Source organism: Macrobrachium nipponense, chromosome 1 (genome assembly GCF_015104395.2).
Source record: "Macrobrachium nipponense isolate FS-2020 chromosome 1, ASM1510439v2, whole genome shotgun sequence".
NCBI lineage: Eukaryota > Metazoa > Arthropoda > Malacostraca > Decapoda > Palaemonidae > Macrobrachium > Macrobrachium nipponense.
This window is the reverse complement of record NC_087200.1, coordinates 124,522,429-124,537,096: the sequence shown is the minus strand read 5'-3', so window position 1 is coordinate 124,537,096 and position 14,668 is coordinate 124,522,429. Positions and strand designations below refer to the sequence as shown.

The 14,668-nt window shown below is 45.5% G+C and overlaps 1 protein-coding gene across 1 annotated transcript in view; it reads left to right on the top strand.

The window, feature by feature from the left end:
• Window positions 1-14,668, top strand: part of LOC135220277 (NADH dehydrogenase [ubiquinone] 1 alpha subcomplex assembly factor 2-like) — a 66,986-nt gene that overhangs the window by 37,859 nt on the left and 14,459 nt on the right. Inside the window, exon 2 of the mRNA XM_064257536.1 lies at window positions 3,821-3,913. Within this exon, the coding sequence (XP_064113606.1) occupies window positions 3,821-3,913 (93 nt within the window). The remainder of the gene's footprint in view (window positions 1-3,820; window positions 3,914-14,668) is intronic.

The window sequence follows — 14,668 nt, the reverse complement described above, 5'->3', positions numbered from 1 at the left end:
GTCGCATCTGACCCCAACACAGTCCATCATGTATCTGGGGATTCAGATGGATTCAGTGGCTTTTCGAGCGTTTCCGTCCCAGGAACGTCAGCGGCTAGGCTTAGAAAAGATCTCAGCCTTTCTAAGGAAAGAGACTTGCTCGGCGAGGGAATGGATGAGTCTGCTGGGGACCATTTCCTCGCTGGAAAGGTTTGTTTTCCTTGGGAAGACTGCACATCAGGCCTCTCCAATTCTTCTTGGCAGACGAGTGGAAGGCCAAAGACGATCTCAATGCAGTATTGAGAATATCGATTCCGATCAAGAACCACCTAAGATGGTGGTTGGACCCCTCAGAAGCTTCAAGAGGGCGTGTCCCTAAGTCTTTTGAGCCCCGACCTAGTGTTGTTTTCAGACGCTTCCATCACAGGATGGGGAGCAACACTAGGGGGGAAGGAAGTGTCAGGCTCCTGGAGAGGGGAACAGGTAGCCTGGCATATAAATGTCAAAGAACTGGCAGCAGTATTTCTGTCCCTGCAGTTCTTCGAGAAGAGTTTGGAGAACAAGATTGTTCAGATAAACTCGGACAATACCACAGCACTCGCTTATTTAAAAAACCAGGGAGGAACACACTCCGAAACGTTGTACTCCCTAGCGAGAGAGATTCTGCTGTGGGCAAAAAGGAAAGAGGTAACGATCCTGACGAGATTCATTGCAGGTTGTAGTGCAAAACGTCAGGGCAGACCTTCTCAGTCGTCGAAACCAAGTCCTTCCGACGGAATGGACCTTGCACCGAGGACGTTTGTCGAGGACCTGTGGACGCTGTGGGGACGTCCACTGGTCGACTTATTCGCAACGTCAAGGAACAAGAGACTTCCTCTTTACTGCTCCCCAGTCCCTGATCCAGAAGCAAATCGCGGTAGACGCTTTGCTTTGGAATTGGACGGGCCTAGACCTATATGCCTTCCCACCATTCAAGATTCTGGGGGAAGTCATGAGGAAGTTTGCGGCCTCGGAAGGGACAAGGTTAACCCTGATCGCTCCGATGTGGCCAGCGAGAGAATGGTTCACAGAGGTCATGTCTTTCCTTGTAGACTTTCCAAGGACATGCCCTGGAGGAAAGATCTACTCAAACAGCCTCACTTCGAAAAGGTTTCACCAAAACCTCTCCGCTCTGAGTCTGACTGCGTTCAGACTATCGAAAAGTTGGCCAGAGCGAGAGGTTTTTCGAAAGCAGCTGCGAGAGCAATCGCACATGCGAGACGTGCTTCCACAAGAGCTGTTTACCAGTCGAAGTGGGCTTCCTTCAGGGCATGGTGTAAAAGGAGGGAGTTTCCTCTTCCTCGACCTCTGTGAACCAGATAGCTGATTTTCTGCTATTTCTCAGAAATGTGCAGAAATTAGCGGTCCCTACCATCAAGGGATATAAAAGCATGTTGTCAGCGGTTTTTAGGCACAGAGGCCTAGACCTGTCTGACAACAAGGATATTCATGACCTTTTGAAGTCTTTCGAGACCTCGAAGGTTCCTCCCAAATGAGACCCCCTTCATGGAATCTGGATGTAGTCCTGAAATTCCTTATGTCGAACACTTTCGAACCGCTTCAGACAGCGTCTCTTCGGAACCTGACAAGGAAGGCTCTTTTCCTAACTTCTCTTGCGACGGCTAAGAGAGTTAGTGAAATTCAAGCGTTTAGCAAGTTTAATGGGCTTCAAAGGGGACAATGCTGTCTGCTCGCGTTGAACCCATCTTTCTTGGCGAAGAATGAAAATCCTTCGAACCCTTGGCCGAAGACTTTCGAGATCAAGGGAGTATGTCAAGTCTGGTGGGCCAAGAACCAGAGAGAGTCCTTTGCCCGGTAAGGGCTCTCAAGTTCGTAACGTCGGCATAGAACTAAAGAGGTTAGGAGGTCCCTCAGGTAAACCTCTGGTGCTCTGTGAGGGGAAGAGGAGGCCAGGAGTTACCTTTATCGAAGAATGCTGTGGCTTTCTTTCTAAGGGACACCATTCGGGAGGCTCATTCATCTTTCCAGAAGACTGATTTGAGCCTCTTCCGAGTAAAAGCGCACGAAGTACGAGCCGTCGCTACCTCTCTTGCCTTCCAAAAGAACATGTCAATCAAGGACATCCTCGATTGTACCTTTTGGAGGAGCAACTCCGTCTTCGCCTCACATTACCTAAGGGATGTGAGAACGATCTATGACGATGTAATGCACTGGGGGCCATACGTTTCTGCGGACACAGTATTGGGGTCCGAAGTAGCTCTTTCCTATTCCTTAGTTAGGTTAAGTTAGGTTTGTTGTGTTTTTGGTGTGGGACAGTCTTATGTGAAGATCTCATCCGTTAGTTAGTTTTAAGGGGTTTCTGTGTATAGTTGGTCAGGTGGTGGTCAGTTGCTTCGTTGCCTCATTTGTATGGCCTCGATGATCTTGTCACGCTGAGGTCTCGCACCCGTTGACAGGAATCATCCAGAGCGGCACCAGCACTACAGGTCTCCACCTGGCTGGCAACTCTGTAATTAAGCAAAAGCAGCCTTACGTGACAGTAATCACATAGTCTACTTTGCAAACAGGTAAGGAACCAAGATGTATATCATCTACTTAATTTTAGTTTCCCAAAAAATCCTATTCTGTCTTTTCCCACCATCCGAAGGTGTGATTCAGCTATATATATATCTGTCAGGTAAGTGGCATGAACAAAATGTTATTGTTATTATACAATTAAGTTTGTTCATACTTACCTGGCAGATATATATAAATTAAAGTGCCCGCCCTCCTCCCCTCAGGAGACAGAGGCATTAATAAAAATATGAATAGAAAATGGGAATGGTTCCTGATATCCGCCTCCCAGCGGCGGGAATGGGTACTACCACCTGGCCGCCCACTGCGTGTGCCGCGAGTTTTGAAATTTCTGTCGGACGTCAGAAAATACAGCTATATATATATCTGCCAGGTAAGTATGAACAAACTTAATTGTATAATAACCAATAACATTTTAGTGTTCAAGGGGTCTTTGGATAGTTGGTCAGGTGGTGGTCAGTTGCTTCGTTGCCCTCATATGTATGGCTCAATGGTCTTGTCACGTTGAGGTCACGTCCCTGTTGACAGATCATCCAGAGCGCACCAGCACTACAGGTCTCCACCTGGCTGGCAACTCTGATTAAGCAAAAGCAGGCTTAAGTGACAGTAATCACAGAGTCTACTTTGCTAACAGGTGAGGAACCAAGATATACATCATCTACTTAATTTAAGTTTCCTATAAATCCTATTTTGTCTCTTCCCACCATCTGAAGGTGGGATTCAGCTATATATATATATATCTGTCAGGTAAGTAGCATGAACAAAATGTTATTGTTATAATACAATTAAGTTTGTTCATACTTACCTGGCAGATATATATAATTAGAGTGCCCACCCTCCTCCCCTCAGGAGACAGTGGCATTAATAAAATATGAATAGAAAATGGGAATGGTTCCTGATATCCGCCTCCCAGCGGCGGGAATGGGTACTACCACCTGGCCGACCACTGCGTGTGCCGCGAGTTTGAAATTCTGTCGGACTTCAGAAAATACAGCTATATAATATCTGCCAGGTAAGCATGAACAAACTTAATTGTATTATAACAATAACATTTTCATCCATGTTATACATTAATGATCTTGTTCATCTTCTCAGGATTGCATCCATAGTGACTGTTTTGCTCGCCTTTCCCATATCCTCAATCTTGAATCTCAATTGGTATTACTGCATAATGATAATTCAATTACTATCTTGCATCTACAAGAGCCCAGTTGTCTGAGATATATTTTTAAGACATCTATATCTACCATACTTTATTATTTGACAGATCCATCAAGAGGAAAGAGATATCCAAAAAGATTTTATGTCCCACCTGTTGATATGAAGTACGATCAAGATTCAATGCCTGCAGAATGGGATGGTGAGTACTCTAAATGTAAAATGTGAATTATCTCCTATTTGTTACACTAAATTGCTTCTAAATATAAGTAAAATGTGAAGGTCAAATCTGCAGATATAATAAATGAAATATGGCACAGGAGTCAGGATATACATAATTTTATCATAGGCAGTCCCCGGGTTACAACGGTCTCAGCTTACGACGTTCCGAGGTTACGACACTTTTCAATTATATTAATCAGCCAAATTATTGCCAGGGTTACGACGCATGCTCCAGAGTTACGACGCCTACAAACGCTGATCTGGCAGATGAAATATGACACCAAAAATGCAAAATAATCAATATTTTAAGGTTTTTTGATGAAAAATGCAATAAGAATGCAGTTTACATAGTTTTCAATGCACCCAAAGCATTAAAAGTAAGGTTTTCTTAGGATTTTTGACGTTGTTCCGGTTTACGATGATTTTCGGCGTACGACACATCTCAAGAACGGAACCCCCGTCGTAACCCAGGGACTGCCTCTATTCAGTTTAGAGTTATATCTTTTGTAGCTGGTCATTTTCCCATACAGATTTAAAGTGCAGTGTAGTGACTAAAAACAGGAGATAAAAAGATTAAAATCTACTAGTACAGTCATACCTTGTGCTTTCGCGTTTCTGGATTTGCTACATTTTTAATTGGAACCTAACTAATTTGCATCCGCAATTTTTTCACAGATAGCTACACGTTTTCTTTATTTGATTGAATTGTATCGTTTTATGACTTCTGTGACGTATGAAGTTTACCTTCCTAGTGAGTTTGGTTTCCCTTACTGTGATTGCCAATGAATTAGTATAGGGGTAACATTAGTATACTGTACCGTAAATGCGTTAGTGTAGCAAATACCCGTTAGGTGATACTGTAGAGTAGTTCGGAGTCTTATTACAGTTTTTTCTTTTTTTAAGGGTAATGTATTAAGCTAACTTTTAAATGAAATTAAAGTGCTTTGGGAGCATGCTTTGGGTCATATTTAGGGTTTAAACTCTAGAAATAACCATTTATTAGCATTTTTAGTGACTCATACCAAACTTTCATTATTCTTCCTGATCTACAACGGGTTCTGGAACCTTAACCCATGAATGTTTGAGGTATTACTCTATTGTACTTTTGAGAGTTAGTTTCATGTTGTTTCAGCAGCTCTTTGAAGTTACAAGTTCACAAGTGTGCACAGTAATTTTTACAACACAATCAGTAAGTCTTTTATGGAACTAAGGTAAACTCGTCTCATAGTTAGGTTATGTTGCTGTTATATAGAGGCTGATGTTGAAAATACAGTTTTATATAAGTAACTTACCAAGTAATTACATAGCTATCAGGTTCTAGTATTGGCAGCTAAAATTTGAAATTAATTGTAGCGATTCTTTTGTTATGGCATAGGTAACTAGCCCTGACAAGGTTGTGAGCAGCAATTGTATTTTGGGATTTTTACAGTACTTAGCTGGTTTCCTAGTTCTAATGATTTGGTGAAGTATTATGCTTTCAGTAGCCTTTTTGCAATTTATTTAGATAGATATTTAGATAAATCCTTGATTTTCATGAATTGTGACTTACTGAATGTGACTTTTTACTTATTTGGACTTTGTTGACCGACTTGTTTGCACGACGATGTCTGAAACAAGCACACTAGCACTTGTTATTCCAGTAAAGGTTGCAATACGAGGTTAACCTCAGCTGGGTACGTATGATTTACATACATACAGTATGTACGAGGTGCAGTGGGGAAGTATGCTTGTTGGAGAAGTCCTGTGTTGAATGTGAGGGCTGGGATCCTAAGCAATGGAAGACTTAAAATACTCATCTGTCAAAGTTAATAAGGGATAGACAGAGGAAAGCTACTGTTAAACAAGACAAAGCTATAGCTAGTCAGAGGTCTGCTAGGTCTTGGTTGATGTTCCTATTTTATCTGTGCCTGTGATTTCACCCATTCCCAGTTCTTCAGCCGTTCCATCTGATCCTTTTCCCAGCTCCCTTGCTCCCGACCCCCAACGCCATTGCCAACCTGGAGCGTAAGTTCGTTTGCAAGTTTGAACTGTTAGTGAAAACTGTGTCACACTTGAGTCAGTGAAAGCTCTTATGGAGCATATAGTGAGTGGTGTTAGTGAAGTGCAGGTGGAGGTGCCAATTCTCCTAGGCAAAGATCCCTGGCAATACAGGCAGTCCCCGGTTACGACGGGTTCGGCTTACGACGCTCCGAGGTTAAGGCGCTTTTCAATTATATTCATCAGAAATCATTTCCAGGGTTACGACGCCTACAACACTAATCTGGCAGAACAAATATGACACCAAAAATGCAAAATAATCAATATTTGAAGGTTTTTGGATGAAAAATGCAATAAGAATGCAGTTTACATAGTTTTGAATGCACCCAAAGCATTAAAAGTAAGGTTTTTCTGGGCTCAGCTCGTGTCGCTGCGCGAAATATCCTTTAATCTATTATTTCTAGGGTAAATGTACTAACACATACCAGAGAATAAATAAAATAAAGAAAAAGGTCAGTATAAACGACTCGCTCACCCTCCAGGAGGGTGTCGGTATGAACACTAGGCGAGTGAGACCACTACCACGAGCCAAATGCCAATAGAAATCTCCCACTACAAAACCCTCCAAGAGGGGAGCCGACCCACAGAGTGAGCAGCTCGTACTACTACTACTCCATCCATGCTGCCGACTGCTGCGCCTCTGGTGGCCATCCTTTTCAGTTAGCGCACACGAGTCACACGTGATATTTTTCTCTCGGTGTTTTTTGTGCCCTTTCGTTGGATTTATCTATAATGGAGCTGCAGCTATCGCAGCAGCTAAGTTAAGTACTCAGTATTTATGGTTAGTTGGTTTTTTCCGGCCCTGAGACAGTATTTGCCGTTTTTTAGGTATAAATACGATCTCTGGGTCGGAAGCATGGCAGCATGGTTCTGCCTCGTGGTGGGTTCGTTCTTGGTCTCCCATACCTAGAACATCCCCTTTTCTACGTACGCTCTATATTAGTTATCCGCTTTTCTTATGGTTCTGTCTACTCAGGTTTGTCATGCATGCATGTCTTTTACCTTATGTAGGCTTCTTCTATCCAGACCCTAGTCCCGGCTCTTAGTATCGGCCTCCGACTAGCTTTGAGTGTAGACTTGCTTTCGGGTTAGGTCGTACACTCCTGGATTTTTTCTCCTGCTATATTGTTTTCTTTCTTTCATTTTTATTTATTTAATGTATTGTTATAGTTAGGTTAGGCGTCTGGCTTAGCCTAGGCCCTGGCTCATTGAGCCTATTCTACCGCTCATCAGTTCGGTTGCTTCCCTATAGCATCTCTCTGATCAGTTGGTTTCGGCCCAGTGGGCCTATATGCTACCGCTTTTCAGTTCAGTTGCTTCCGATAGCCTCTCTCTGATCAGTTGGTTTGTCCTAGGCTTAGTTGTCTTATGTTGGTCTTACCGCCTCGTGGTTCACTACGTGATCACGAGACAGCCAGAACGCCTGCCCAGTCACCCTTCCCCCCCCTCCCGCTCTTCCATAGAGTCGGGCGGGGTGGGTCGGTCTGCCCATGCTCGCTCATTCTACCCGAGCCTGCCTCCCTCTCTCCCCCCAGGCGGAGGGGCTAGGGAGTCGGGACAGACCCAGACTGGACTCGACCCCTCCGGCTTCTCGGTCCGGCCGGGTGGTAACGTAGTGGGGGGTACTGGCCTTTTCCTTTCCCCCCTCCGTTGCTACCTGGTCGCTCGTGCTAGTTCGAGCCTGTATGTCTTCTCGCCCTTTCCCACCTTACTAGGGCTCCTTTCCTGACCGGAGTCCTGGTATCCAGTGGAAAGATGTTAGGCCCACCCGTAGAGTGGACCGGAACATACAGGGGGTCACTGCTAACCTTACCGTATTGCTGAGTTACTACACTCCGCTACGCACTGGACTTGGTCCGGTTCGTTTGTGTTTTAGGTTTAAGTGTTTAGATTAACTATAGTTTTATCTTAAGTACCTTAAAACCATCCCCCCTCCCTTACATGTCTTACCGGATCTCTCCGGGATTATAGCCTATTCAGGCGATGCAGGGAGGGGTTATGCCCAAATTTTTTTCCGAGCTCCGGCATGCAACGGAGTTCTTCTGTCCTTTAGTCTGTAAGTGTTACTCTTTAAGATACTCATGTGTCTTCCCACTTACAGGCCACCAACTGTGAGCATCCGGGATGCGCCGCCACACTTCAGGACCCATGTGGACACGAAGTTTGCCGGTCCCATGCTCCATGCGCGACTTTGCACGGGGACATCCAGGTCTGGTACCATGAGACGTGTACCATATGTTACGACTTGGTGAGCCAGCTTTTGGACGGGGTAAGTATTCCATCTCCAGTAGCTGCTCCGCTTCTTTTTTAGTGCTTAAGTTTTCATCATTCATTTTAACTTAAGGCATCTAGTTTAAGTTATACTTTAAGTTTAGTTTTAAGAGATTCTTAAATCTAATCTACGCCCTCTCTTCCAGGCGCCGGCAGTGAGGGATACCGCACTGGCTACCCTGCGGGCCTGGGTCGGCGGTTTTGGGAAGAACGCCGCCAAGGGTATGCCCTACATCCTGGAGAAACGGTTGGCTGGTATTAATCTTCCCCGGAGGCAAGGCGACAGGATACGTCGACCCAGTAGAGGCCCGGCCCCGACTATCGCCTTCATCCAACAACAGCTGGCTGCCTCATTAACTGATCAAGACCAGGATATCTCCACAGACGTCGCGACTCTAGATATTAATGTTGAACCTATGGTAGGTGTAGACGACCTGTTGGTCGAGGTAGGTACGGTGGACACCCAAGGGTCTCCCTTGGGCGTAACTGTTTCTTCTACTCCTGCAACCTCTCCATCCTTCCAAGGCTTTACGGGTGATGAATTATATCTCCTCCTGACGCTTCGGTTAGACCTAAGGTCAAGAGTAAAGCAGTGATGACCTTGACTAAGACGTCATCGTCGTCTAAGAAGACGACCTCAGCTTCATCCTCCTCCCGTAAGTCTCCGGCTGGGAATCCCGGAGCAGACAGGTCTAAAGCTTCTAGCTCCGGCTCTAAGTCCTCGAGGAGTAAATCCTCCAGAGAGAGATCTCGCACTCCGGCAGAGTCACCAGTTCCGCTACCCTTGGTTCCGATTCAGAGCCACCCTTCCACCTCCGCAGCAGCTCCGGCTTTGGACTCCAATGCTGGCCTGTTGCAACAGGTGGGCGACCTGGTTGGGTCCCTAAAGAGTAGCATGGAACAAATGATCTCTCGTTTGTCGGATAGGATTACTTCCCAAGACTCCATTATAGCCCGGGGCTAAGAGAAGCTCCTCTAGCCTCTCCTCCACTTTCCAATACAAGTGGAACTCAGCTTCCTCCCTATGACTCGCTACCTCCGTTCTCTATGAACAACCCATGGAGAGTAGCGTCATACGCCCCCTTCCAGGACGGTCTCATCTCTATACCGGAATTTGGGACTCGAAGAATAGAGGACTTCGAGTTCTACCCGGAAGACCTCCAGCCTCCGTTCATAGGCTACGCAAGGCTCACACCTTCAGCCATGGTTCGGGACGATAGGGTACCAAAGGAGACAGTCCTCTATTCACGAGACCAGGCTCAAGAGAATGGCTCAGGTGTTTAGAGGACATGGATTGTCTAATACCAAGATACAACCTTTTAAGAGTCCTTTACCATTTTCACAATGGATGAAAGTACCCCGCTCCCGTTCCTGACCAAGATCGCGAGGTCGACCATCCCAGCGGCCCAGAAGGGAGAACCCATACCTCAGTTGAAGGAAGCAGATCCCACTTCTCCGTTTACTCCCCTCAGTTGGAGAATTGTGGGAAGACTTGCCGAACACCTTCTCAGCTGGCAAACTCAAAACCGGACTGTGCTATGGAGCAGTTTGGTGAAAAGCTACCCAGGCTTCCAGATAGCCTTATTCAGGCTGAATTTGACGCGAAATCGCGACTAGCCAGATCAATTAACTCTATGGCTATGTCCGAGGTAGCAACCATGGCCTATGGATCAGAACCGATTTTTAAGCTCATGACCAAAGCCCTGACTCAAACGGTACAGTCAGATATGTTTGAGTTTGCCACTGCTAGAACGAATTGTAGGAAGCATGTCCTACAAGAGGCAACCATTCGGCATGAGCCGAATAGGTTACTCTCGTCTAACATCTGGGGAGCAGATCTCTTCCCAGAAGCTATGGTAAAGGAAGTCCAGTCAGAGGCTACGAGGTTGAACCAGAGCCTTAAGGACCGTTGGGGCCTTACGGCTAAAGAGGAGGCAAGACCTAACACCTAAAGGTAAGGGACAGAGGAAACCCAGGCGTTTCCATCCTTACCAGAAAAAGCAACCACGCTTTCCTCAGCAAGTTCCAGCGGTACCATTAGTGCAGGCAGCCCAACCTTCCACTTCTAAAGGTCAATCACAGCCAATTTATGTGATATCCCCTCAGCCTCAGCCCCTCCACCTCTTACGCCATCTCTCCAGCTACAATCAAGCCTTCGAGAGTCAAGCTTCACAGAAGTATGACCGCTCGGGTAAGGGAGGCAGAGGTAAGCGTTCCTTTCGTGGGAGAGGATCGGGAGGCCCCTTTAATAGGGAAAAGCACTTCAGAGGAGGCCGAGGCGGTTACCAGAACCAATGAAGAACTTCAGGTAGGAGGGAGGCTGTTTCACTTTCGACACCGGTGGAACTTCAGCGAATGGGCTCAGAGCATAGTGTCAAAAGGTCTGGGTTGGAGCTGGTGACGAACCCACCTCCAGCAGACCTTTCCGTCAACTTCCTTCCAAAGAATGACAGAGTACGCAGAGGACCTCCTTCAGAAAGGAGCTATAGCGAGAGTCAAGAGATTAAAATTTCAAGGTCGCTTGTTCAGCGTGCCAAAGAAAAGGCTCACAAAAAAGAAGGGTAATCTTAGACTTGTCCCGCTTAAAACTTAGCCCATCCGCTGCGACAAGTTTCAAGATGCTCACGATCTCACAGGTGCGGACCTTACTTCCCCGTGGGGCCGTCACCACCTCTATCGATCTTACAGACGCTTACTATCATATCCCTATTGCAAGACACTTCCGTCCGTATCTGGGTTTCAAGATAGGAGACCAGACATTCTCCTTCAAGGTAGTTCCCTTCGGACTCAACGTGGCACCCAGAGTGTTCACGAAGCTAGCGGAAGTGGTAGTGCAACAACTCAGGACACAAGGGATTATGGTAGTAGCGTATCTCGACGATTGGTTGATCTGGGCTCCAACAGTCGAGGAATGCAACAGAGCTACACTGAAAGTGATTCAGTTCCTGGAATATCTAGGCTTCAAAATAAACAGGACCAAATCAAGACTCACTCCAGAGTCAAACTTTCAGTGGCTGGGCATTCAATGGAATCTATCCTCCCACACTCTGTCGATCCCATCAGCCAAAAGGAAAGAAATAGCGAAGTCAGTCAAGCAATTTCTAAGTCACAAACTAGCGTCAAGGAGAGCTCAGGAAAGGATCCTGGGTTCTCTCCGTTTGCATCAGTGACGAACGTCTTAATGAAAGCCAAACTGAAAGACCTTACCAGAATCTGGCGCTCGCGGGCAAATGTCAGGTCCAGGACAGACTATCCTCAGTCCCTCTGATTCTAAAGAATCGACTTCGGCCGTGGGCGAAAGTCAAGAATTTGTCAGTGTCAGTACCCCTTCAGTTCCCTCCACCAGGGATCACCATCCACACAGACGCGTCCTTAAGCGGTTGGGGAGGGTATTCCCAGGTCAAACAGGTCCAAGGGACTTGGTCACCTCAGTTCCGTCAGTTCCATATAAACGTACTGGAGGCAATGGCAGTGTTCTTGACTCTAAAAAGGTTGCGCCCACCAAAGTACTCCCACATAAAGCTAGTCCTGGACAGCGCAGTGGTAGTACATTGTATAAACAGAGGAGGCTCCAAGTCACGTCATCTAAATCATGTCATGGTAGCCATCTTCTCCCTGGCAGACAAGTTCAGTTGGCATCTTTCCTCCACTCACATAGCTGGAGTGAGAAACGTCATAGCAGAAGCCCTATCCCGATCAGCCCTAGAGTCGGAATGGTCACTGGACAACAGTTCGTTCCAATGGATCCTTCAAAGAGTTCCAGGGCTACAGGTGGACCTCTTCGCATCTCAAGCGAACCACAAACTACCGTGTTATGTAGCCCCCAACCTGGACCCTCTGGCCTATGCCACGGACGCCCTGGCTCTAGACTGGGAACAACTGGAAGAAGATTTATGTCTTCCCTCCAGTGCATCTTCTCATGAAAGTATTAAACAAACTCAGGACATTCAAGGGTCAAGTGGCTCTAGTAGCCCCAGACTGGCCGAAGAGCAACTGGTATCCTCTAATTCTGGAGCTGGGCCTTCGTCCTCTTCGGATCCCCAATCCCAGGCTCTCCCAGTCAGTACAAACGAAGACTGTGTTCGCTTCCTCAGGGATTCTCAAAACCCTAACTTTATGGATTTCATGAAGTTTGCGGCAAAAAGAGATGCGAATATTGACCCTCAGAATATTCTCTTCTTGGAATCCGATAAAAGGGATTCAACTTTGAGACAGTATGATGCTGCTGTCAAAAAGTTAGCAATCTTCCTGAGAGAATCAGATATTAGAATCATGACAGTTAATTCAGCTATATCCTTTTTCAGATCCTTATTTGAAAAAGGTTTAGCAGCTAGCACGATTACGACAAACAAGTCAGCATTGAAAAAGATATTTCAATTTGGATTCAACATAGACTTGACGGATTCCTACTTCTCGTCTATTCCTAAGGCATGTGCTAGACTTAGGCCTTCTGTAAGGCCTTCGTCAGTTTCATGGTTCTTAAACGATGTTCTAAAACTGCTTCAGAAACCGATAATGCACACATGCTCGTTTATAATGCTCTTAAGAAAAAACCCTATTTTTATTAAGCTTAGCTTCAGGAGCAAGAATTTCAGAACTGTCGGCTTTATCCAGGGATCCGGATCATATTCAATTCCTTCCCACAGGGAAGTCCTACTTTCTCCGGAACGTAGCTTTTTAGCAAAGAATGAAGATCCTTTGATGAGGTGGGATCCTTGGAAGGTACTACCCCTTCCACAGGATGTATCCCTTTGCCCAGTTTCAACCTTACGAGCCTTTCTGTCCAGGACCTCTTCATCTTCATCGGGTCCCCTCTTTAAGAGGGAAAAAGGTGGAACTTTATCCATTAAAGGCATCAGGCAACAAATCCTGTACTTTATTAAGCAAGCCAATCCTGACTCTTTCCCGAAAGCACATGATGTCAGGGCAGTAGCCACCTCAATTAATTATTTTCAACATATGAACTTCGATGAGTTGAAAAAGTATACCGGATGGAAATCGCGGACGTGTTCAAACGTCACTACCTAAGTCCTTGGAAGCTCTGAAATTTCCAGCAGTAGCAGCGGGTAACATAGTTTTCCTTACTCTAGCTAATCTGTAGTAGAAGATTCAGTCCTCCTTTCTACCTGCCTCACCCAACAGTTCGTCTGTTCCTACCTTGTTCATTTGCATTCACCTTGTGTCTTAGCTGCTTTTATGATGGTGTAGTGGGTGCCCCTTATTGTTTTGCTAGGGACACTCACAGATGATTATAAACATTGATCTCATGGATGTTACCCCCTTATTTTTATGCTAGGGGATACATCGTATTATAATGGTTACGGGTTTTGTATATTAAGTCATATACTTTCCTTTATATATTATCATTGTTGATTAATTTGTTATCTGATTATATTAATTGCTATTATATTTTTGATACATGCCTTTACACAGTTATCATTTTGATACATGTAAGCCATTTTACCTGTATATGTAAATTACCTTTTGTTAAGAAACATTATTAGAATTAAGGGTAATTTAAGCATATTCCTAATTTTATATCACTGTGTATATGTATCTTTTTAGCAATTATATTCACTTTATATTATTTTTATCTTTTATTTGAGACACCTATTCTGTTTTATTATTTTATTACTTTTGTTTACATCTTGTGCTATTTCTCTGGTACGATTTCGCGCAGCGACACGAGCTGAGCCCAGAAAAGGGATTTTGACGTAAGGAAAAATCTATTTCTGGGCGATTGGCTCGTGTCGCCAGCGAAATCCCACCCTACCCATCCCTTCGCCCAAGATTGTCTGCTAACTTCAGGATGGCCACCAGAGGCGCAGCAGTCGGCAGCATGGGATGGAGTAGTAGTAGTACGAGCTGCTCACTCTGTGGGTGGGCGGCTCCCCTCTTGGAGGGTTTTGTAGTGGGAGATTTCTATTGCATTTGGCTCGTGGTATGGTCTCACTCGCCTAGTGTTCATACCGACACCCTCCTGGAGGGTGAGCGAGTCAGTTATACTGACCTTTTTCTTTATTTTATTTATTCTCTGGTATGTGTTAGTACATTTACCCTAGAAATAATAGATTAAAGGATATTTCGCTGGCGACACGAGCCAATCGCCCAGAAATAGATTTTTCCTTACGTCAAAATCCCTTTCTTAGGATTTTTTATGATGTTCCGGCTTATGACGATTTTCGGGTTACAACGCGTCTCAAGAACGGAACCCCCATCGTAACTCGGGGACTGCCTGTACTCCCCTACTCCTGGGAGAAGCCATAACAGAAGCCCAAAGGAGGTCGGTGGGGTACGCCTCACTGGCACCCGGCCCCTCGCTCTCACTTGTCAGGTCCCGGGTGATGTCAGACAGCCAATGGAAAGGCTTCCAGCCCTGAGCAGAGGTGCCAATGGCACTTTAGTGATGTTTCAAGGCCATTGAAAA